Below are 21,634 nucleotides of genomic sequence, written 5' to 3' on the forward strand. Positions count from 1 at the left end.
CTTAATACAGTATTTTACTTCCAACTCCTTTAACTTCTCCTGATGAACCCATGGCCTGGAAATTCTATCAGTTCACCTAATGAAGATTTTATAAAGCATCCTTCCTATCAAGTTTTCTCCCCTGCCCTGCTTCAAAGCCACTGCCATATGGAGCCAATATAATTGATGAGAGGATTATATATGTAATGAAAGTAATCCCATTTTGTTTCCAATTGTAATTAGTGTATCACATGTTCAATTAAGAGGCAAACTGGAATTCCATATGCAAACATATTAAAAAATACACATCTCAATACCCACCTTCCAAACTGTGTAATTTTGATTTAGACTCATTTGATTATGAAAAGATCAACTATTTTAGCCCAGTTAGTTTCATCAAGCTTCCAAAGTTCTGTATACATAGCATCTCAATCTTTTGTCAACAAGCAGGGCACAACTTACTTGCCAGAGGAAGAAAAATGAGTGAGGGAAAGAAAGGGAAGCCCCTTATGTAGTTAGAACAAACATCTTACATCAGTCATCAACCCATGTGTACTCATCTAGACAATGGAATTTAGACTCTAAATTACCACGAGATTATACATGATCAATTGCCCAGAATTAGTTATTTTGTATAACAACACCATTCTTTAACTTAGGTATAATTTGTGATTTTTTCAATAAATTTGTCTTGAAATACGAGTGCTATTCCATAAAGAATAACAAGCTACTAAGACAGCAAAGGTGAAACCAAGCTATGCATTAGGAAAAACAATTCTAAATTTAGCACCCTAAATTACAGCAAGGAAAGCCCTCACACCACCATTCACAAGTCTCCGTTCAAGCAATTTATTTTTGGCAAGCCAAATCACAGCTGTCAACGCTGGGTTTTTTTCCACCCCAAAATTACAGAAAGTATTTTGAAAAAATGTAGACATCTTCAACTGGGGGAAATGTAAGTTACAAACACCGTGTGTCGTTATAAAAGCGTTTTTTAAAAAGTCACACGGAAGGGGGTTAAAAAAAAAAAGCAAACAAACAAACCCTGGAAGATGCAGCAGAGCCCCCTTGCTCCCGAAATAAAACTCCTGGTGGCTGTAACAGCAGAGGCAGCGCTACTCCCGACAGAAGTTTTCAGCTGTCACTTCTAACAGCTGAGCGCTTCCTAGGAGAGAAGCGACAGGCCGAGAAGAGAGGTGGTTGTGGGAGGTCTGAAGATTTAATGCTTGAAATCTTACACTCGGAGGGAAACCCTTCCGCACTTCACCTGCACTTACGGGACACCCAGCAAGCGCAGTCCCCCTCCCCCAACACACGCTACACCACTCACGGCCCGCCACACTCAAGTCGAACAGCTGGAGAAATCGACCACGCGCCTTTTCGTTCGCTCCACAGACTGCTCCGGGCTGCGCTGATCTAGAGCTAGGGGCGCGACCTGCACCTGCGAGCCCCGCAGCGGCCTCACACCTAGGGCCAGGTCCGCCCCGCCCGCTCCCCTGCCTCGGGCCGCGCGGCGCTTCAGCTCCTCCTGGAGACTTCTCGCGCCCCCTGGGTCTCTGCGCTCTCGGACGCGCCCGACTTCCAGGGCCCGCGCCGCCGCCCCAGCCCTGTCACCTCGGGCCCCCCGGGACCTCGGGCCTCACCCCCTCCTCCAGCTCATCCTCAGAGCCCGCGTCCTCTGGCTGGTCCAGGTCTATGTCAAACACTCCTGCCATGTCCTCAGCTTCCCTGTCTCGGAAGTCCGGCGCTGGGTAAAAGCCGTCCCGCCTCCGTCGTCGCCTCATGGGCCCGGACCCGCCGCAGCCACTGCCGCCGCTGCCGCCATCACCGGCTGCTTAGGCTCAGTGCGTCTGCGCCTAGGCCTTAGACTTGCTCCTCAAATTCAGCGCTAGAGCATGCGTACAGGGTTTTTTGAAGCCGAACTGTGGGCAATGAACATGCGTAGAACTATCCCCAAGAGCCAGGTACGGGCAGAAACATGCGCAGAACCCCAGCCGAAGCCTCTCTTGGAATCTAGACCATGCGCATTGTCAGCTAAAGCTTTTGATGGACAGTGAGCATGCGTAACGTGTCTGAAGTTGATAAATTGAAATTGAACATGCGTAATTAACCTTTCTGAATAGGGAAAAAAAAAAAGCCCACAACACTCTTCGTTTGTGGAACATGCGCATTCGTTTTCCATAGCTTTTTGGGTGTTGAAAGTGAGCATGCGCATGATGGTCCTCTGAAGTTTGAACAGGATAGAAACGGCTGGTCCTGGGGCTGTCAGTGAGTGGGCTTAATGGGGAACTCCTAGGGTTGGTGGGGAAAGGGAGTCTTGGTTTTGCTATTTACTAGTTCAGTAGCCTTGCGAAAGTCACATAACCTTTCAGAAACTCAGTTTCCTTATCTATAAAATGAGAATCATGGTACCTAGTTTGCAGGGTTGTTTGAAAATTGTAACTGCAGAGTGTGACTCACAAGCCACTGCTCTTTTCACTGCTGCATAGACCTGGTGTGAGGCGTTCACCAAAACTTGTTTCTTTTCATTGTTAAAAAATAATGAAGACCTGCTCTAATGTTTCATCTGGTCTAGTTTTTCCAAGCTTCATCTTCCTTGCTGTCCTACCTGAGCTAAACACAAAGTCTTCCTTATAAGTGTTACTGTAGTTACCAGGCCAGAAAGGTGATTGGTGAAGAAAGTCATTATTCAGAAGAGAATTAATGTTAAGTACATGTACTAACTTCTGAACTAATTTCTGCATTCTGTGTGTTCCTATGGTGGGAAATGTATAGTATTTATTCCTTCAACTAGCATTCATCTTGTTTTGTTTAAATGTATACATAGGAATATAGTGATTAGAAATCAGATTTTGGAAACTATTGAGCTGTGTGTGAATGGATTTGGGTACAGTAAATCCCAAATCCCAAAGCCATATGGAGAAAGAGAATAATTTCCTTGAATGATTGGCATCTTAGACAACATAGCTATTTCATCTATAAAACCATATACATATATGGCATTTTAAAATTATATATATTTTATTGATGTATATTAACATATAGCATTTTATTCTTTATTAGTAATGTAGTTCTCAACACCTATCTTTTTTCTATTACAGGTTGGTTCCTCACTTTTTTGAGGAAATAGGCCTAGTTTGTCAGGCCTCAACATGTCAATAGTAACACTGCAACTTGGTCAGTGTGGCAATCAGATTGGTTTTGAAGTGTTTGATGCTTTATTTAGTGACTCACACTGTCCCCAGAGACTCTGCTCTAAAAGAGAGAATGAAGCATATCAAGCGTCTTGCAAAGAAAGATTCTTCAGTGAGGAGGAAAATGGAGGTATGTGTGGTCCACAGTCCTCTTTTACTCTGACATAACCAACCACTTCAAGGCCAGGCCATCCACGTGGTGTCTGAACCCCATACTTTCCCATCTTACTAGGGAATGACTTTGCTCTTGACTCTTTGTTTCTATGTTAACAACATTTGCCCCTACCGTGGCATCTTCCCCTCAGCACAAGAGCATGCTCAGACCCTGCCAATCTAAAAACAAACAAAACGTATCTCTCGTCTATAGCTTTTTTCTTCTCTTACCTTTGCTTCTCATCTAAGATTCTCAAAGGAGAACCCTCTTTAACCAACTATAATCCTGCTTCTGCCCTTCTTCACTTCTAAAGCTGCTCTGAGAAAAGTTCCCAATGATCTCCTAATTACCAGATCCAATGACTATTTTTGTTTTAATTCACTTAACTTTTCTACTGGATTTGATAACATTAATTATAAAACTCCTCCTTACTGTCTGAAGTTTTCTTCTCCAGTGGTTGCACCGCAGGCTCTCTGTCCTGATTTGTATAGTTCTCTCTAGGCAATTTCAATTATTCTTCTAAGTGCTACATCTTTTACACTGGTGACTCTCAAATCTCTAGCCTAGCTTCTCTTCCAAGCTGCCGACTGATTAGTGGACATACTCACCTGCATCTCCCATGTGTACCTCAAATTCAACATCTCCATACCCAAGATCATTCATTATCTTTCCTTTAAAACTTGGGCTCCTACTATACACATAACATCAGACATCTGCTTAATTTACTTCCTCCATATCTCTTGAAATTCTTCTTGCCTTTCCATCTTCACTGTCATGGACTTAGTTCTGGCTCTTGTTTTCTCTCACCTGGATTGTTTCAAGACAGTCCTTCTGAGTTTCCCTGCCTACACTCTTGTGTCTATCATAGCTATCCTCCACACTGCTGTATTAAAAAAATTTTTTTTTTAAATCTGACTGTTCCTCCCCTGCTTGAACATTTTCAGTGGTTTCACATAACGTAAAAGATAAATTTCAAGCTTTGATTGCATACAAGGACTTTCAAGATCTGAGTCCTGCCTGCTTTCCATCTCCGTCCATCACTTCTACCCCCTCCTTCTCCATCTTTTGCTTCAACAATCCTAAACTGCTTGTGTGCCCTGGGTATTTTGTACCTCTGAATATGCTATTCTATCACTGTAGATTCGTCATGGGTCATATCACCTGATATAGTGATTAAGCGTCGATGTCTTTCATTTCTCCCACTAGTCCTTCTAGGGCTGGATTGATCTTCATCTCTGTGTTCCCAGCACAGTACATGTTACATTATGTAAGAATGCAACAGATGTTTGTAGACCTGACCCAGTGATTATTTTAGCCCACACTGATTCATCCTGCTTAGCAGAATGCTAGGCATTCTGAACCATCTGTACATACCTGCTGCTGCCCACCTCAATTTCTAAGCAGTGTGACAGATCTTTGTATCCTCAACCTTTGGGGTTTTTTTTTGTACTTAGGAGTTTATGCTCTGTGTTAACCCAAATAAGACTGTGAAATATTTTTCCCCCCTCTCTAGTTCCAATTGCTCGAGCTGTACTTGTTGACATGGAACCTAAAGTTATCAATCAAACATTACTAAAGGCTGCCCAGTCTGGCCGATGGAAATATGGCCAGCATTCAGGCTTCTGTCAAAAACAAGGTTCTGGAAACAACTGGGCATATGGGTAAGAATAACTCATGATTTTCAGTTTAGGTACAGCTACATAGTCAATTAATAAATAGTGTAGTTACAAGTAAAAAGTTGATATACTGAGCAAAGAATCTTTAAATTGCTATTTTAAAATTTAGGGTGTGACTTCACTCAAAAGAAATTCTACCTTACGTATGTATATGCTTCAGGTCCAAACAATGATGAAACCAAGGATCTCTTGCAGTAGGGTTTTCCACTTCTTCACAGTCGTTCTGCCAACTAACTTATTATCAATATAATATCTTTATCTGGCAGGTATTCCAGCTAATATGGGATACAGCAGGGCAGTAGTGTTTCCTGGGTTCTTTGGAAAATTTCAGTGCCTAGGGCTCAATTCGAGAAATTCTGATTTAATTGGTTTGACATGAAGCCTGGATGTTGGGATTTTTCAAAGCTTCCTTAGGTGATTGGAATGTGCAGCAAATTTCAAGAACCACTGTTTAAGGTGTATTGTTAAGAACATCGAATATTATGTTGTACCATAAACTTACAGAACTACCTGGTAATTGAAGTCTACAGCTAAAGGAGTGGCCTATAAAAGAGAATTTCTGTACCCAGTAAATTCACTCTCTTAACAGTCCTATCTACCTGTTAAATATCTTTAACTTGAATATTTTAAATTTTGTGCCTTTCATGAGAGTTAGTTCACTTCCCTAGGTTTAAAAAGACTTCTCTATTCTGCATTGCATCTCTCTGGTTAAATTGAAAGGTGTTTGCATTTGTTCCTTTTGCATTGCATAGTTACTCTGTTCATGGACCCAGGCATGAAGAACCTATATTGAACCTAATCCAGAAGGAAGCGGAGAAATGTGACTCTTTGAGTGGTTTTTTCATCATAATGAGTATGGCTGGGGGTACAGGATCAGGACTAGGAGCCTTTGTTACACAGAATTTACAGGATCAGTACTCCAGCTCTTTGAAAATGAATCAGATTATATGGCCTTATGGAACTGGTGAGGTATGAACTGAATTTTTTATATTTTGTATTCCTTGCTGTTGAAATCAATGTAGGTAAAAGACTGATCTGACCCTTTCTTTGGAAATGCTAAGTTACTGTGTCAGGAGTGATTATGCAATATGGTAGTTGCGTGAACAATTCATTTAACTTTGCTTTAACTTTTCCAAACAAATGAAGTGTCCCTGTTTTTAAAATTTTCAAAGAAGACAATTGTGCATTTTCTCTTAGGAATCCATTCCTGAGTTAATCCTTCTGTCTCTAGTATGTAAAGCAGGGACCTTGACTTCATGTTAGGGGGCATCATGCCATTGCCAACCTTCAAAGAATTTTCATTTCTCTCCATTACAAGGAAATTTCTATATAGGCCCATTTCTTGTTGACCAGCCTAGTAGGAGAAATACTAAAACAGAGGTGAGATAAGTCACTATTGTAAATTATGTAGGAAGAAAGTGTGATAGTAATGGTCATCGTTTATTGAACCCTTAGTATATACAAGGCACTGTTCTAAGTGCTTTCCTTGCATTTTGTCATTAACCTTCACAACTCTAGGAAGCAGGTATAATTATTATTCCCATTTTACAAATGAGGAAACTGAGGCATAAATAGATTAAATAATTTGTTCAAGAGCATACAGCTAGACAGTGACAGAGCCAGGATTTGATCCTAGGCAGGATGCCCTTAATATCGAACCTCTTAATTGCCTTTCTTATTTCTGACCTTTTTCTCTCCAGGTTATTGTTCAGAACTACAACTCCATTTTGACTCTTTCCCACTTGTACCGATCTTCAGACGCCCTCCTTGTTCATGAGAATGATGCTGTTCATAAGATCTGCGCAAAACTGATGAATATCAAGCACATCTCCTTTAGTGATATAAATCAAGTCCTCGCCCATCAGCTGGGAAGTGTGTTCCAGCCTACTTATTCTGCGGAAGGCTCATTTCACTACAGAAGAAACCCATTAGGTATTTGTCTTTCTGTATTTTATCTGTAGGAAAGTCTTATGTTCCGAATGCCTCAAAGTTATTCTTCATTGGCTCCTCCCCTCTGCCTGAAGATACACCCAGGTCTCCCTCATCTCAAAAACCTTCCTTAAAGAGCTTCTTAGCGCTCTGAAAAGTTTTGAGAAGTTACTAAATTTCTCAAAAGAGTGGTTAATACCCACTTTCTCCATTCTTTAGGATCCTCTCCTTTTTTTTTTTTTTACAAAAACTTTGAGATATAATTCACATATCCTACAATCCACCCATTTAAAGTGTTTTGTGTTTTTTTTTAATATTCACAAAGTTGTACAACCATCATTTTCATCACTCATAAAGAAACCCATCGTTGCTTTTTCAGCTTATTTGGCAAGTGATGCCTTATCAATTCAAATCATTTAGACGTAAATGACTCCATAATCTGTATCCCCCCCCAGTTCTAATCTCTTTTCCAGATAGTTACCTGTCCCAGTTTTCTCAGTTGCCTTCTGCTTTTTCAAATTTAGCATGTTCTGAATGGATTCATCATTTGTTTCCCTTCTTCTCTCCCCGCCGCGTCCCTCAATTCCTATCACCTGATTTCTCCCACTGTCCTCATATCTCATCAGTATGCTCAGACCTGTAGGTGCCACCTGTGCCATCTGCATTCTTCCCCTAATTCCATATCTTTCTAACACTGGTTCAGAGTATCAGTATCTCTCAACTAACATTGCATACGAATACAAGGCAAACAAGCCTCTTTCTAGTCTCCTTCTATTTTGTGACATAAAAACATGCTTATATCTACTGTGTTTTCCCAAAAATAAAACCTAGCTGGACAATCAGCTCTAATGCGTCTTTTGGAGCAAAAATTAATATAAGACCCGGTCTTATAGTAAAATAAGACCAGGTATAATATAATACAATATAATATAATATAATATCGGTATATAACATAATATAATATAATATAATAATATAATACCAGGTCTTATATTAATTTCTGCTCCAAAAGACGCATTAGAGCTGATTGTCCAGGTAGGTCTTATTTTCGGGGAAACATGGTATAAGGACATTCCTGTCTTAAGGTGGTCCTAATCCTGCTTTCCTTCCTGTTACCTGCCTCTTCTCCCTGCAGTCCATCTCGCACACTGATCCCAAATGAGCCTCCCCAATGTTCAGATCTAATCTTCATACTCTCACACTCATTCCATGGCTCACATATTATCTGCCAGATTTGTCATAACACCTTATCCTGTCATCCACATTATGCCCTGAACCCTAACTTTCTAGTGTCATTACCTATTGCCTCCTCTGCATGGCTGCCCACCTACTTTTCATCCTACCTCCACTGTTTTTTTCCAATCTGGTACTTTCCTGCCCTGGTCCCTTTGCTTTGTATTCCTTCTTCTTAAAAATTGCTTCCTCCTTTCCTTCATCACCTCTTTTGAAACCTTATTCATCCTTCAGGATCCAATTCACGGGATATTTTTTCCATAAAGCTTTCCTACTGAGGCCTTTACCTAAAGTAACCCTCTTTTCTCTGAACTCCTGTGGTATTCTGTATCTCTTTTCTGTCTTTTTTTTTTTTTTGCCTTTATTATGTCTTTAAGTGTGTTTGTGTATCTTTAAAAATAATACACTCACACACATTTAAGGAGTACAAAAGAATATGCAATCAAAGGTGAGTCTCCCCCCCACTCTTTCCCAGATTCTACCACTGTAACTAGCACCGTTGTATTTCTTTAGAGAGGGATTCTGTCATTTGCATATTTTGTAGTCCCCACTACTTTGCAGCTTTTTTTGGAGACATGTGTCTTGTTAATGTCTGCACACCCCACAGTACTTACCATATTGCACATCTGTTCATTCAACTAATATTGATTAACTTCCAGCTCTGTGCCAGGCACTATGCTAAATGTTGGGGATCCAGTGGGGAGCTACTGCAGACACTGTGTTCACTGTGAAAGAGAGACATGAAACAAATAATTACACTAAGAATGTATAACTAAAAACTGAGTCAGATGCTCAGAAGGAGTACAGTTCTAAGAAAATGTGTCATGAAAGAACCAGATTTAGGCTGAAGAGGCAGAGAAGGCTGCCCTGAGGAAATAGCACTTGAGCCAAGAAGAGATTGATGAGGACTTGAGTTGGCTAAGCAAAGGGCAGGAGAAGGGAATAGCACGTACAGAGGGACTAGCATGTGGAAGGGCCCTATGGCTGAAGGAAGCATAGCCTATCAAGACCAGAGGGAAATCTGTGCTCCAAATACAGGTTTCTGAAGATAGGCATATTCCTGTCTACAGGAATTACTACACCTGTGCTCTTCTATAGAAGATTTGATGTTAACAGATTCTGATTATCATTTAACTAGATAAAATAAATACAAGATCTAGGAAAAATTTCTAAAAGAATATTTAGGGAACACAGAATGACACTAAAAAAAATTTAACGCTCATTCTTACCTTGTTTTACTGGGGTTTAGCTAAATATTGCATTCATATTTCCAGTTACTTAGCTCATAAATTCTTGTTTCCTTTTTGGCAAAGTCTGGATTCTCCCTCATGCTAAAATAGGTGCCAAAATGAAGCAAATGCAATGTCTATAATAGACATTGTCTCTGAAATTTTATTTACATTTAAAAATTTAAGCAGTTCTGCCCTAGGAAGAGAAAACACCCAAAGACCATCAAATCATAGTTGTGTATAGGCCAACGGGAACAATGTGGAATGAAAAAATTTAGTTAAGATTTTTTTTTTCTTTACAGGAGACTTAATGGAGAATTTAGTTCCCCATCCTGAATTCAAGATGCTGGGTGTTCGTAACATTCCTCAGATGTCTGAGAACTCACTGGCATATAGCACGTTTACTTGGGCTGGCCTCCTCAAGCATTTGAGACAGATGCTTATTTCTAACGCAAAAATGGAAGAAGGTAAAGGATATTTTAAAAATATGTAGCCCACAAGCTGGGAAAAATGCCTGTACTGGAGTTCTCAATATAAACTGGCTTGGGCCAGATGAAATAATGGTCCCTTCTTCTGGCCACGGAAGCTCCTGCAAAAACTCACCAGGACATCCCAGTGCTTCTTAATCATTTCACAGTATCCTTTCCCCAAAAAAGTTTCAGATGAGTGTGACATTTATTTTTACTTTTATTAAAGTAATATATGAACATAGTTTTAAAAAATCAAGTAGTCAAAATTCACTTAAGTATATACCTAAATCTGTTTTAATTTTTGTGGATTCATATCCATAATATTTACAGATTTTGTTTATATACAATCTGTTGTATGTATATTACATCTCAATTTTTTAGAAAAGTCAAGTAGTTGTCCTTCATGAATTTATAATGAGGAAAAGAGCAGGCCCCTGTCCTACGCTTCTCCACTGCCCAACTGATGCCCCACTTTCAATGTTTTCTTTTGGAATTTGCCTCCATATTTCTAAATATCTTGCTTTACTATTATTTGTTTTATTTTCCAGGTTTAGATATTATCAATTGCCTTCCTACTGTGAAAATTAAGTATTGAATCTTCTTACACCCCCCCCTATACACACAATACACACACATACACACACACACACACACACACACACACACACACACACAAACTCTTTTGGGTTAGATCAGTTTTCAGTGTTTGAATTACGCTATGTGACTATTTTTCACAGCTGAACCATGTACTATATATACAGATTATATTTTATTTCATGTACATTTTATATTTTCCTCCTAGAGTTGTTAATTATATTTATTTGGTCAATATTCTATGTACCTATCATTAATCTATCCCTAAACTTTTTCATAAAAACGAATCCCTTCTCAACATGTTCAAACCCAAGTAATTTCATACTCTATCTGCTTGGAGCTATCCCTCTAGGAGAACTTTGTCCTCCTGTTCCAGGCTGCACTGGTTGCTCTCCTGGCTTGATAAGCAACCAGCACTGGCATGTCTGCTTCATTCTGTTTTCTATCCCATTTCCTAGGTGTTATAGCTTCCTTTTTTTCAGTTTAGTCCCTTATATTATTAATAGATCTTACCCTTCAGGAGCTTCCTAAGGAAGAGTACAGGGAAGGTAAAAATTTTAAGGCTGCAAATGTCTTTATTCTGGCCTTGCATCACGTTGACAGTTTGACCAGATACAGGATTCGAGGTTGGGAATCATTTTTACTTACTGTTTTGAAGGCATTGCTCTATGGTCTTCCAGCTTCCAGTGTTACTGTCGAGAAATCATGTGTCAATCTGATTCATAATCCTCTTTTGTTCTCTCTAGAATCTTTTAGGATTTTTCTCTGTCTCTAGCATTCTGGAATTCTTTAGTGTGGACCTTTTGTTTATCTCAGTAAGCTTTATGAGGGCAGGGGTTTTTATCTATTTTGTTTACTGCTATATCTTCAGAGCCTGGAACAGAGACCTCGGGTGTGGTGTCACTGAAGCCAGAGCCTCAGGGGTTTAGCCTTTCCTGAGCACAAGCTTAGGGTGGAGGGGTGCACTCCTCCTGCCGCCGGGAGTAGGAAGGGTCTGGGGCCCTGCTGCTTCTCATACAGATTTTTAGCTAATGTTCCTGTGTCTTCCTCTTTCGGAAGTGCCTGCTGCTTCCAGGGCCTCCACAGAAGGTGGACAGAAGTTTCAGCTTTCCCTAGTCACTAAGTTGCTAACCACTGGTTCATTTGCTTTCCACCTTCCAAATTTTGTTGCCATTATCTCCTCCCGTTCCCTTTTTTAAAATCCCTCTATTGTCTCGTTAGTGAGATCTGGGGAGAGAGTGGTAATAAACTGGTATGTTCGGTCTGTCATATTGAACTAGAAATCACTACTTTATATTATCTTTGTAGCATGTTTTACCACAAATTACAATAACAGGTTTCAATGCTCTGAAGGTAGATTCACTTGTAATACCTTATTTTTACAATTTTAGATGATAGTGCCTGAGATTTGGAGATAAGTAGATAGTTCCCATGTTATAGTAATGCTTCACCAATTTTTTGGCCACAGTACATACCTGTTTTTCTAGCGACACCTGTTAACTTCTCAAGGAACACAATGTTCCTCAGGGTAGTATAAGGCATGCTGCACTGAGCTCTCTTGGGTCAATAAACCACAGTCTGCTTAGTCATTTTCCCATGTGGGATTTCAGGGGGTTAATATTTTCACAGTTACAGATAGAGCTTTGAACATACAAATTTTTATATATGTATATGAATATACGAAATCTGACAATTAAGTTCCAGAACTTGTTGAAATGATGTTGCTAATCTTTTTTGATATCAGAGGGATCCTTCATTATGAATTTGTACCAACTGGGCAAACAGTTAACCAAGTTTACTATTTGGAAGTGCTGAAAGGCTGCCTGAAAAAATTAGACGACCTGAACTTTTCGCCAACAATTCATGGCTCTTGCATCACGAAAATGTACCAGCTCACACGGCACTGTCTGTGAGGGAGTTTTTAGCCAGTAAACAAATAACTGTATTGGAACACCCTCCCTATTCACCTCAGTGACTTCTTTCTTTACCCGAAGATACAGGAAATATTGAAAGGAAGACATTTAAATGACATCAGGACATCAAAGGTAATGCAGGGACAGCTCTGATGGCCATTCTAGAAAAAGAGTTCCAAAATTGTTTTGAAGGGTGCATAACTACCCAAGGGGAATACTTTAAAGGTGACCATAATGATATTCAGCAATGAGGTATGTAGCACTTTTTCTAGGATGAGTTCGCAAACTTAATTGTCAGACCTTGATACATCACTAACCAGGTTGAAAAATATAGTTTTAAAAGTCTTCAAATGTTATCAGGCTGCTCTATCTGAAATTTGACCCGATTAATACCACCATCAGCAATGTAGTACCTGTTTCCACACGTCCTAACAGCAGGAGGAATGAGTGATCCAAGAGGGAGCCAGGTAGAAATTACAATGTCTTTTACGACCTAGCTTTGGAAGTCACAAGCATCATTTCTGGCACTATCCTGTGTGCGAGGGGACCACACAAGGGCCTGAATACCAGGAGGCCGGGGTCACTGGATTCACCTTGGAGGCTGGCTTCCACTCTGCCCTCTGTCCCCTAATGAATCATGTCCTCCCATATGCAGAATATATTTAACCCCTCCCAAGGACCCCAAAAGCTATATCCCATTAGTACATCAGTCTAAAGTCCAGAATTCCGTCATCTAAAAGCAGGTCTCAGTGTGAATTTATACTTCCCAGGTGATATTTCTTGGGTATAACAGACCATGAAATAACAGACCATGAAACAGACCCCGCCAACAGACCATGGTAGAACGAGCACAGGATAACTGGTGGAAACTCTCTTTCAAAAATAGGTAAATGGAAGGCACACAGGAGTCATTGGTCCATAATAATTCATCAGGGCACATGCTGGCAATTTCTTGATTAAAATTTAAGTCCTGGGAATAATTTTCCATGGCTTTTCGCTTGCCCGTCTGAACCAAGCTAACTAAATTATCATTTTACTTGTTTATTTATTTTTGTTTTATTTAAAACGTTTTATTTTTAAATTTTATTAGTTGATTTATTTTTGCTAGTTTGGATTAATTTATGCATGTGAGAACTAGAGAGAGCCAGAGTTCTGAGGGTGGTCTATAAACAGACATTTTAAAAATAGAACTAGCATCACATAATATGTATTTTCTGTTCTATAACTTTTTTTCAGTGTAACAATCTTTTGTGGCCTGCTTTCCAATTCAGTACATTTAGACTGCCTTCTAAATGCCTTCCTCTATTTAATAGCTACATAGTTTTCTACTCTGTGTACCCTAATTTATTATATGCACATAAAGAATCAAGAAATTCTACAAAGCTGGTTGTTAAAACTGTTAGCCCATAACCTTCCTATATTTACTCCTTCCCAGAGGCAACCATTTTTCAAAATTCTTTTGCTGGTTCTTTTACTGTTTTTGTCTATTCATTGTCATTTATTGGTTTTTCAATTATTTAGGTATTACCTATTTACTTCCCACTGTAGGGTTAGGATTTAGCTTTTTTCCCCACACTGGCTGACCCTAAGCTCTATAGACACCCTGATGACTGTCTCGTCACCAGTCCGATATAGTAGTGTCATCATTGGGTTAAAGCAACATCCAGTTTTTCACGATCAAGACCAAGTAAATGCTACTCACAGCTGAGCCACATGGTATCCTGTGATTACTTTTCCTTTCCTGTATAATTTTAAAAACTTTCTTTGGAGTTAATAATTGCTTTGTTTTCTTGTTTGCTTAGTTTTTCTGTGTACTGTCAATTATTCAACCTTAAGTGTTTTTCTACTTGTCTAAATTCTTTCTTGATATTCAAGTATTGCATCAGTTTCATCTTCTGTAAGAAATCTCTCCTAGAGTCTTCTGATATGCTTCAAGGTGGAGCCTTTGCTCTCTTCAGTGAGTGTGCGTTTGTCATACTGGATATTCTCTTTGCCTGTCTCCTGTGTTGGATATTCTGCTCGGAGGGTTTAGACGAAGACCCAGTGATCTGGGAGAAGAGGAGGGAGGGGTCATGGTTTTCCTGGTTTTCACTTGATCTCTCTGGTTTCAGTATGTACCTGCCCTTAACTCTGCCTAGTGTTCTCCAGACCAGAGACGCTCAATCATATCTTCTCCAGAAAATAAACCTTTGGTTTTCTGCAAGGGTAGGGAAGAGACAGTCATCGTGATAAACAGACAAGTTTAGCAGCATTCCTTAAGCAGGAGTCAAAGGTAGATGTGCTCTACATGATTGCAAAGCCAGCTTAAGAGCCAGTAACTTAGTGTTTTCACGGATTCCCTTACAGAATGCTGTATCACCAGTGTTCTGAAGGCACAGAGAATAATAATGTGTGAAAACATGGACGTCATTAATGCTGGGTCAAAAAGTAATAAAGTCAATGAATGTGAAAACATTTTAAGAAAACCTTAACCAATGTATTTAGTTATATGTCATATATGTGTGTGTGTGTGTGTGTGTGTGTGTGTGTGTATACACACACATATATATGGTAATGTAAATAAAATGCATGCTCGAGAATGGTATATGATTTTTTTAAAATCTAAACCAAATTTACTCTAAAAGAACTCTTTCAATAAGTATAACATTTAATAATATAAGTGAATAATTTAATTGACAATATTTTCATCATAATATTATCTTTGATGGAGGGAAATATATTATGGATTTATATCCGTTTTGTTGCGTGAATAGCAAATATTTATATCTATCATTTTTGTCTTTTGTATATTTTTCACCATATGGAAGTTTTACATTTTTATGTGAGCAACTCTATAAATCTTCTATCAATTCTGAGCCTTGCCTACCCCAAAGATATGAAAATATTCTCTATTATTTCCCAGTATTTTTAATAGTTTTAATATTTAAATTTTAACCCATCTGGGATTTATTTTTATTTTTGATAATGCCCTTTTTGTTACCTACTTCCTCTACCATTTCAAATTTTATTTGCTTATCTTTTCCTTTTTTATTTTTCGAACATCAGTCTTTCAAGGGCCCAACTTTAGATTGGCTTCATTTCTTTTTTCGTATTGAAATTTTTAGATGGAGTTAATTACCTTTATTTCTGAGTAATCTAGAAGGATGAATTATTTCACAATATAGCTTTGACAGCATGTCATACTTTTTAATGGTTTTAGTGAGGTATAATTCATATACCATACACTTCACCTGTAAGAATACAATTCAGTGATTTTTTAAGTAAATTTTACAGTTGTGCAACCATTATCACAATCCGTTTTAGAATATTTCCACCACTCCAAAAAAGTTCTTGTGTCCATTTGCATTCAATCCCCATTTTTATGCCTCTCCCCAAGCAACCATTGATGTGCTTTTTGTCTCTATAGATTTGCCTATTTTGGACATTTCGTCTAAATGGAATTTTACACTATATAGTCTTTTGTGTCTGACTTCTTTCACTTAACATAATGTTTTTGAGATTTATCCATGTTGTAGTATGTATCAGTAGTTCAATCCTTTGTATTGCTGAATAGTATTCCATTGAATGGATATGGCACATTTTCTTTGTATGTCCAACAGTTGATGGACATTTAGATTTTTTCTGTTTTTACTGTGTGGCTAGGTTGATGGATAAGTCCCGTTCAACTTTTAAAAAACTGCTAAACTCTTTTCCAAAGTGGCTGCACCATTTTCCATTCCCACAAGTAAGTTAAGAGGGTCTCAGTTTTTCCACATCTTTGCCCACATCTGATACTGTGAGTCTTTTGGATCATAGCCATTCTAATAGGTGTGCAGGGGGTCTCCTTGTGGTTTCAGTTTGCATTTTCCTGATGACAGGGCTGTTGAGTATAGTTTCATGTACTATTAGTCATTTGTTAATCTTCTTTGGTGAAATTTCTACTCAAACATCTTTGCAAGTTTTAAATTGGTTTGTTTGCCTTATTGAATTCAGTATGCCAAAATTTTTGATTTGTTGCATTTGGTTTTGCTGAAAATCAATGTCACTGCACACTGACTTTTACCCTAGCCTGTGTGTAATTTAAGAGTATTTTCTTAATATTTCCACATGACTAGATCATTTGCAGTCCTGTTTGGGTTTTGTGTTTCTACATCCCGTGACATTTTTGTATGTATTTTGTTTGTTTATAATGGCATATAGAGTGAAGTTCACCCTTTTTAGGTGTATAGTTCTGTAAATTCTGACAAATACATAGTGTGTAACCACTACCACAATTCAGATAGAGTATTTCCATCATCCCAGAAAGTTCCCTCATACCCCTTAGTGGCCAGTTTCTTCCCTCTACCCCTAACCCCTAACAACTACTGATCTGAATTTTGGTCCTATGCTTTTGCCTTTTCCAGAATGCCCTGCAATTAGAATCATACAGTATGTAATGTTTTGAGTCCTGCTTGTTTCACTCAGTGTGCTTTTGAGATTTATCCATGTCGTTACGTGTATCAGGACTTAAGTTTCTTTTTACTGTTGAGTAGAATTCTATCATATGTACCTACTACCACCAACCTTTAATATTCACTGAAGAATATTTCATGCCTTTCTCAGGATTGAGTAGTTTGGATCACTTTGGGTTAACCAGATAATAATTTTGAAACTTTTTCAGAAAAAACTGTTATCAAATAAAAATTTATGTAAAATATACATACTGTAATATATTATTCTTTTCTTGTTCAAAGCCCTTTATAATGTCTCTGGCTTTTTTTTTTTTTTCTTTTGGTAGGTATTGATTGGCAGGTACGGCCTCCTTTATCAGGACTTCCTACTCTTGGTAAAACGTCTCTCAACAAGGAGCTTCATTTTAACACTTCCATTGCTAACTTACTCATTCTTCGTGGGAAAGATGTGCACAGTGCAGATCTGGGTAAGCAGAAGTTAAGGTGAAAATTAAGATGTACATTTTGGACATATACATGGTTCACATGGTAAAAAAAAAAAAAAAAGTCCCTGAATTTATTCTTAGACAAAGTAAAATAATTATCTGTTACAGTAGCAAAATGTAACATTATCTTGTGACTGAACACCAAAATAGAAGTGGTTTAAAGAAGATACAAGTTTAATTCTTTCTTCCTGAATATGATTGCTCTGTTGTCCTTACCTTGTGGGTTCCTCCTTTTGGTCCAAGACATGTATTGGAGCTTCAGCTATCAAATCACCTAGAAATGAGCAAAGAAGGGCATACATACCTCCTCCTCCCAGAGTCACATACCACATAGTGTTTATATCTTTTTGACTGGAAGTGAATCATGTGCCACACCTAGCTGCAAGGGTCTTCATGAGTCCAGTTAAAATTATGGTTTCTGTTACTAAAGAAGGGGAGAACAGGTATTGTGGGACTAGTGTTCTCTGTGCCAAGCATTTTGTTACAAAACTTTCAGGATATTGAAAGAGTAATACTCTTATTGGCAAGTTTCTAGGTTTATATGATCCTTATTGGATGATTTCAGCAGTATCAAATTGGCTATAAGGAAAACCAAACAGTCTAGTCCTTGTAATACCCCTTAGGTAAAAATCTAATAACAATTAAAAAGAGATCATTTCAAGTCAATCAGATAGTGAACTATCTTCATAATCTTCACTTTAGTTTTTTTTTTCATTTTAGATTTTCAAATAAGAGAATTAATAAAAGGATATATAACCTAACTTCTAAAAATGTACCCACAGCAAATGACACAGATGCATAGAGGTGTTCTTGCAAAGATATTCACTGCAGTATCTTTCACACTAACAAAAATGTGGAAACAACCTAAATGCCCAAACAGTAGGAAATGTGTTAAATAAATTATGGTATATTCATATAAGCAGCCTTTAAATATGAGTGATATTTACTGACATGGAAAAGTGGTTCACAACATATTGGTGAATGAAAAATGCGGACTACAGAAGAGCATGTGTGTAAAATTATATACACAAGTGGGTCGGTGAAATGTTCATGGTCGTTCTCTGCCTGGTGGCATTTCATCTGTTCAGCTGACTTTTACATTTTCTTCGTAATACTTTTCTGAATGGTGTGAATTATTACTTTTTTTAAATGATGAATGTGAATCATTTATCCAAAAATAATATAAAGCTAATTTTAAAAGGCAAAACAAAAGTTCATTGGTAAAATGGATAAGAAAATATTTACTGTTTCCAAAATCAATGATTTATGCTGTAGACAATGGCTTATGTTGTTTTACTCCAGGGGGATTTAAAGATCCAGCTCTCTATACTTCCTGGTTAGCGCCTGATAATGCTTTCAATGTGTGGAAAACCCAGCGAGCCTTTAGCAAATACGAGAAGTCTGCAGCATTGGTCAGCAATAGCCAGTTCTTAGTAAAACCACTTGATGTGATTGTGGGCAAAGCATGGAATATGTTTGCTTCAAAGTAAGTAAAAGATAAATGCACAAATCTTTCTAACCTTGGGCAGAAAATATGTTAAAAATACAAGGCAGGATTTGGAGTGTCTTCATCCGTTTGGGCTGCTATGACAAAAATAGCGTAGACTGGGGAGCTTATGAACAGAAATTTTTTCTCATAGTTCTGAAGACTGGGAAGATGAAGGTGCTGGCAGATACGATGTCTGGTAAACACCCGCTTCCTGGTTCATAGGTGGTGTCTTTTCTCTGTCCTCAAATGGCAGAACTGGGCAAAAGAGCTTTCATGGTCCTCTCTTATAAGGGCACTAGTTCCATTCACAAGGGCTCTCCCCTCAGGATCTAATCACCTCCTACAGGCCTAACTTCCTAATACCATTACCTTGGGGTTAGGATTTCAACACACGAAACTGGGGGGACCCAAACATTAAATCCACAGCATAGAGTAAGCCTGGCTACCACTTCGTAGGTGTGAAACTTTAGGCATGTTACCTCAGGCTTCATTTCCCTGTTTGTATTATACAACGGGTACAGACCAAGGATTAAATGAGATAATCACATAAAAACACTAGTACAGTGGCTGACGAGTAAATACTTAATAATTGTTCGGTATTATTGTTGTCGCCTAAATGAAACCCAAGTAGAAATTTCATTATAAGGCAGGGACAATAAGATAGTTTGCCAAAATAAGATCCTTGGAAGAATGGAAGAGATCCTGGTCTTGCTCAGTAAGAAGCTCCTCCACTTGATAATAAGAAATGTCCACTTGATACAAAGAAATGTGTTACCAGGTTTCCTGACCACTGCCACAATTACTGAATGTCAAAGCAAACTTCCTCAAATGATTGGACCAGGCTTCTGGTTAGCTAGGATTCCTACCCTCCTCCCTCCCCCCGCCGCACCTCCACCGTGCACATGGCCATTCCATAACCCCCACTCCTCAGGACCGCGAACTCTGTCCTTTCCTGGTATCCCTCTCTTCCCACTCGCATTAAATGGTAGCAGCCATTATTACAGCAATCAAATTCATAGCTGCCCTTGCTATTCATTCTAGTATTTCTCCTGTGTCAGAACCTTTGGGAGGGTAGAGATATTAGGAGAAGCTGGCGTAGCTTCAAATCAAGTATTGTCTGAAAAACACTTGGGAGGCTTCACTTCATTTCTAGAGCTGGATTAATGAGTGTCTGCAGTTTCAAGCCTTACATAAAACTTCTCCGGCACTTTTTTTGAGTTTATACGAAACGCAGCCATTGCCTGTAGGGTGATGAATATGTGCCGGGTAGACAACCCAATGGGAACCTGCTTCTGTGTCCTATGTGCTGCTATCGCCACTGGCTTGGACACTAAGAAGACAGGGGGCCTGCATACACTTTGAAAGTTTGCTAATCTTTGCAGCAAACATTGAAGCAGATATAAGCCTTGAAAGAGATTCTGCCATCTTCAAATGTTCATACGCTAGCGAAGATCTATTTATTGTTTGATTTTTAAGAGTTCTTCATTTGCCTGAGATTTTTTTATTTTACATTTTCTGTTTCTTTTACCAGAGCCTACATTCATCAGTACACAAAATTTGGAATTGAAGAAGAGGACTTTTTGGACAGTTTCACATTATTAGAACAGGTTGTTGCCAGTTACCGCAATCTCTGATCTTGAACAAAGGGGGAAAAGTACCTTACATCATTTTTGGACAAAAATATTTTCAATACTGCTTTCTCTGTAAGGTTTCAAATACCAGTCTTTTAAAAGCAACAAAGTAAAATGTTGATTCCTTCTACATACTATGCCCACAGAACAGGTGGAAAACCTTTTAAATGGAGAATAGCATGTTTTCTGTGAAAACATCTACTTGGTATTTTCGTTTGTAAGTAAAAAAATGGGTGCTTCTATAAAGAATTGTGGAGACTTGGCTGACATGTTGAAACTCTGGAACCATCCAAAAAAGGGAATATTCTGTTTTGTCCCTATGTTCCTAACTCTTCGCTCTTTATTCCAAAAAGGATTCAGTTCACTAAATATGAACTAAACTTTCACAGCACAATTTTAAGCTGAGAAATTGCAATTCTGTCTTTAAATGCATTCGTCTTTGAAATGAATGCTGCGAACCACAAGAGGGAGCTGTTGTTAATGCTACAGTGAGTGACCATCTATTTTGAATATTTTATTCTGTAACAGGTAAGATTTCCCATTTTAAGCAGGTATTTAAAAATAAATGTTAGTATTTTGTTAATAAATGTATAGGTATTTAGCTGATGTGGAAGATGGTTCTACGCTTTTCAATAAAAGGGGTAAAAGCTTTCACCAAAATCACTAAGTTGAGAAAATTATCACCAAGGAACTACTGTGCTTGATGAAATTGGCATATACAGAGGGTTTCACCCAGAAGGACAAAACACATTTGGAAACTGGCAACTGAGTTGAAGGGGAATGGTGTATTTCAATAAAACATCACATGCAATGTATTAACAAATGTAAAATGGGAAACAAATAGGAACATTTACCCTTTCTGCCAAATCTACCAGTGGTGACTTATTTTTATTTGGAACAATGACAGTTCACAGCTTCACTGGTTCTTCCTTTTCTTTCCATATGGAAATGATTACCTTTTTGCTGTTTTTCTTATCAACTGTTGCTATGATTTAAAATACTGAACCATATCTTATTTCTAAAGAATGTAAAAAGGGTCTGTTCAGCTAAAAGTCACGCCTCACTGCTGCATTTTGTTAACCCAAGTGTACTTGAAAATAATTAGATCATAATTTTTACAAAATAAAGTTAAAATTGTTTACCATTGAAGAGATCCAAAAGCTAAATAAAGCATTTTCCCAGACTAAACCAGAATTAATGAAGATCTATAAATGAATGATCTCACTAG

At 38.3% G+C, this 21,634-nt stretch overlaps 2 protein-coding genes across 8 annotated transcripts in view; one reads left to right on the plus strand and one right to left on the minus strand.

The window, feature by feature from the left end:
- RPS6KB1 (ribosomal protein S6 kinase B1) overlaps positions 1-8,799 on the minus strand; it is a 40,918-nt gene extending 32,119 nt beyond the window's left edge. The window contains exon 1 of one of the 4 annotated variants that reach the window (XR_004421370.1): positions 1,623-1,856. Coding sequence is in view for 2 of the 4 variants with exons in the window: in XM_033091185.1 (XP_032947076.1) it covers positions 1,623-1,763 (141 nt within the window). In the remaining 2 variants the exon portion in view is untranslated. Of the gene's footprint in view, positions 1-1,023; positions 1,145-1,622; positions 1,903-8,779 lie in introns of those variants that run through there. The other 3 variants (XM_033091185.1, XM_033091186.1, XM_033091187.1) reach the window with 3 other exon arrangements.
- On the plus strand, positions 2,111-21,581 carry TUBD1 (tubulin delta 1). Of its 4 annotated transcripts, XM_033091188.1 has the most exons (9): positions 2,111-2,247; positions 3,081-3,303; positions 4,841-4,988; positions 5,756-5,972; positions 6,704-6,935; positions 9,697-9,861; positions 17,128-17,268; positions 18,589-18,772; positions 20,307-21,579. In XM_033091188.1, exons 2-9 carry the CDS (start codon positions 3,132-3,134, stop codon positions 20,407-20,409), a joined length of 1,362 nt encoding a protein of 453 aa, XP_032947079.1. In that variant the 5' UTR covers positions 2,111-2,247; positions 3,081-3,131; the 3' UTR covers positions 20,410-21,579. The 4 variants fall into 4 exon arrangements, with proteins under 4 accessions (XP_032947079.1, XP_032947082.1, XP_032947080.1 ...); XM_033091189.1 differs by lacking the exons at positions 2,111-2,247; positions 4,841-4,988 and having other exon boundaries at positions 3,169-3,303; positions 20,307-21,580; XM_033091191.1 differs by lacking the exons at positions 3,081-3,303; positions 4,841-4,988; positions 5,756-5,972 and having other exon boundaries at positions 20,307-21,581.
- Positions 21,582-21,634: the final 53 nt, after the last annotated feature.

Source organism: Rhinolophus ferrumequinum, chromosome 21, assembly GCF_004115265.2.
Source record: "Rhinolophus ferrumequinum isolate MPI-CBG mRhiFer1 chromosome 21, mRhiFer1_v1.p, whole genome shotgun sequence".
In the NCBI taxonomy this organism is placed as follows: Eukaryota; Metazoa; Chordata; class Mammalia; order Chiroptera; family Rhinolophidae; genus Rhinolophus; species Rhinolophus ferrumequinum.

Bases quoted from the DNA above. Each gene is read 5' to 3' on its own strand.
- TUBD1 (XM_033091188.1), top strand. From the start codon at position 3,132: ATGTCAATAGTAACACTGCAACTTGGTCAGTGTGGCAATCAGATTGGT. The intron at 17,269-18,588 runs GTAAGCAGAAGT...GTTTTACTCCAG, and splicing joins TGTGCACAGTGCAGATCTGG to GGGGATTTAAAGATCCAGCT. The intron at 18,773-20,306 runs GTAAGTAAAAGA...TTCTTTTACCAG, and splicing joins TGGAATATGTTTGCTTCAAA to AGCCTACATTCATCAGTACA.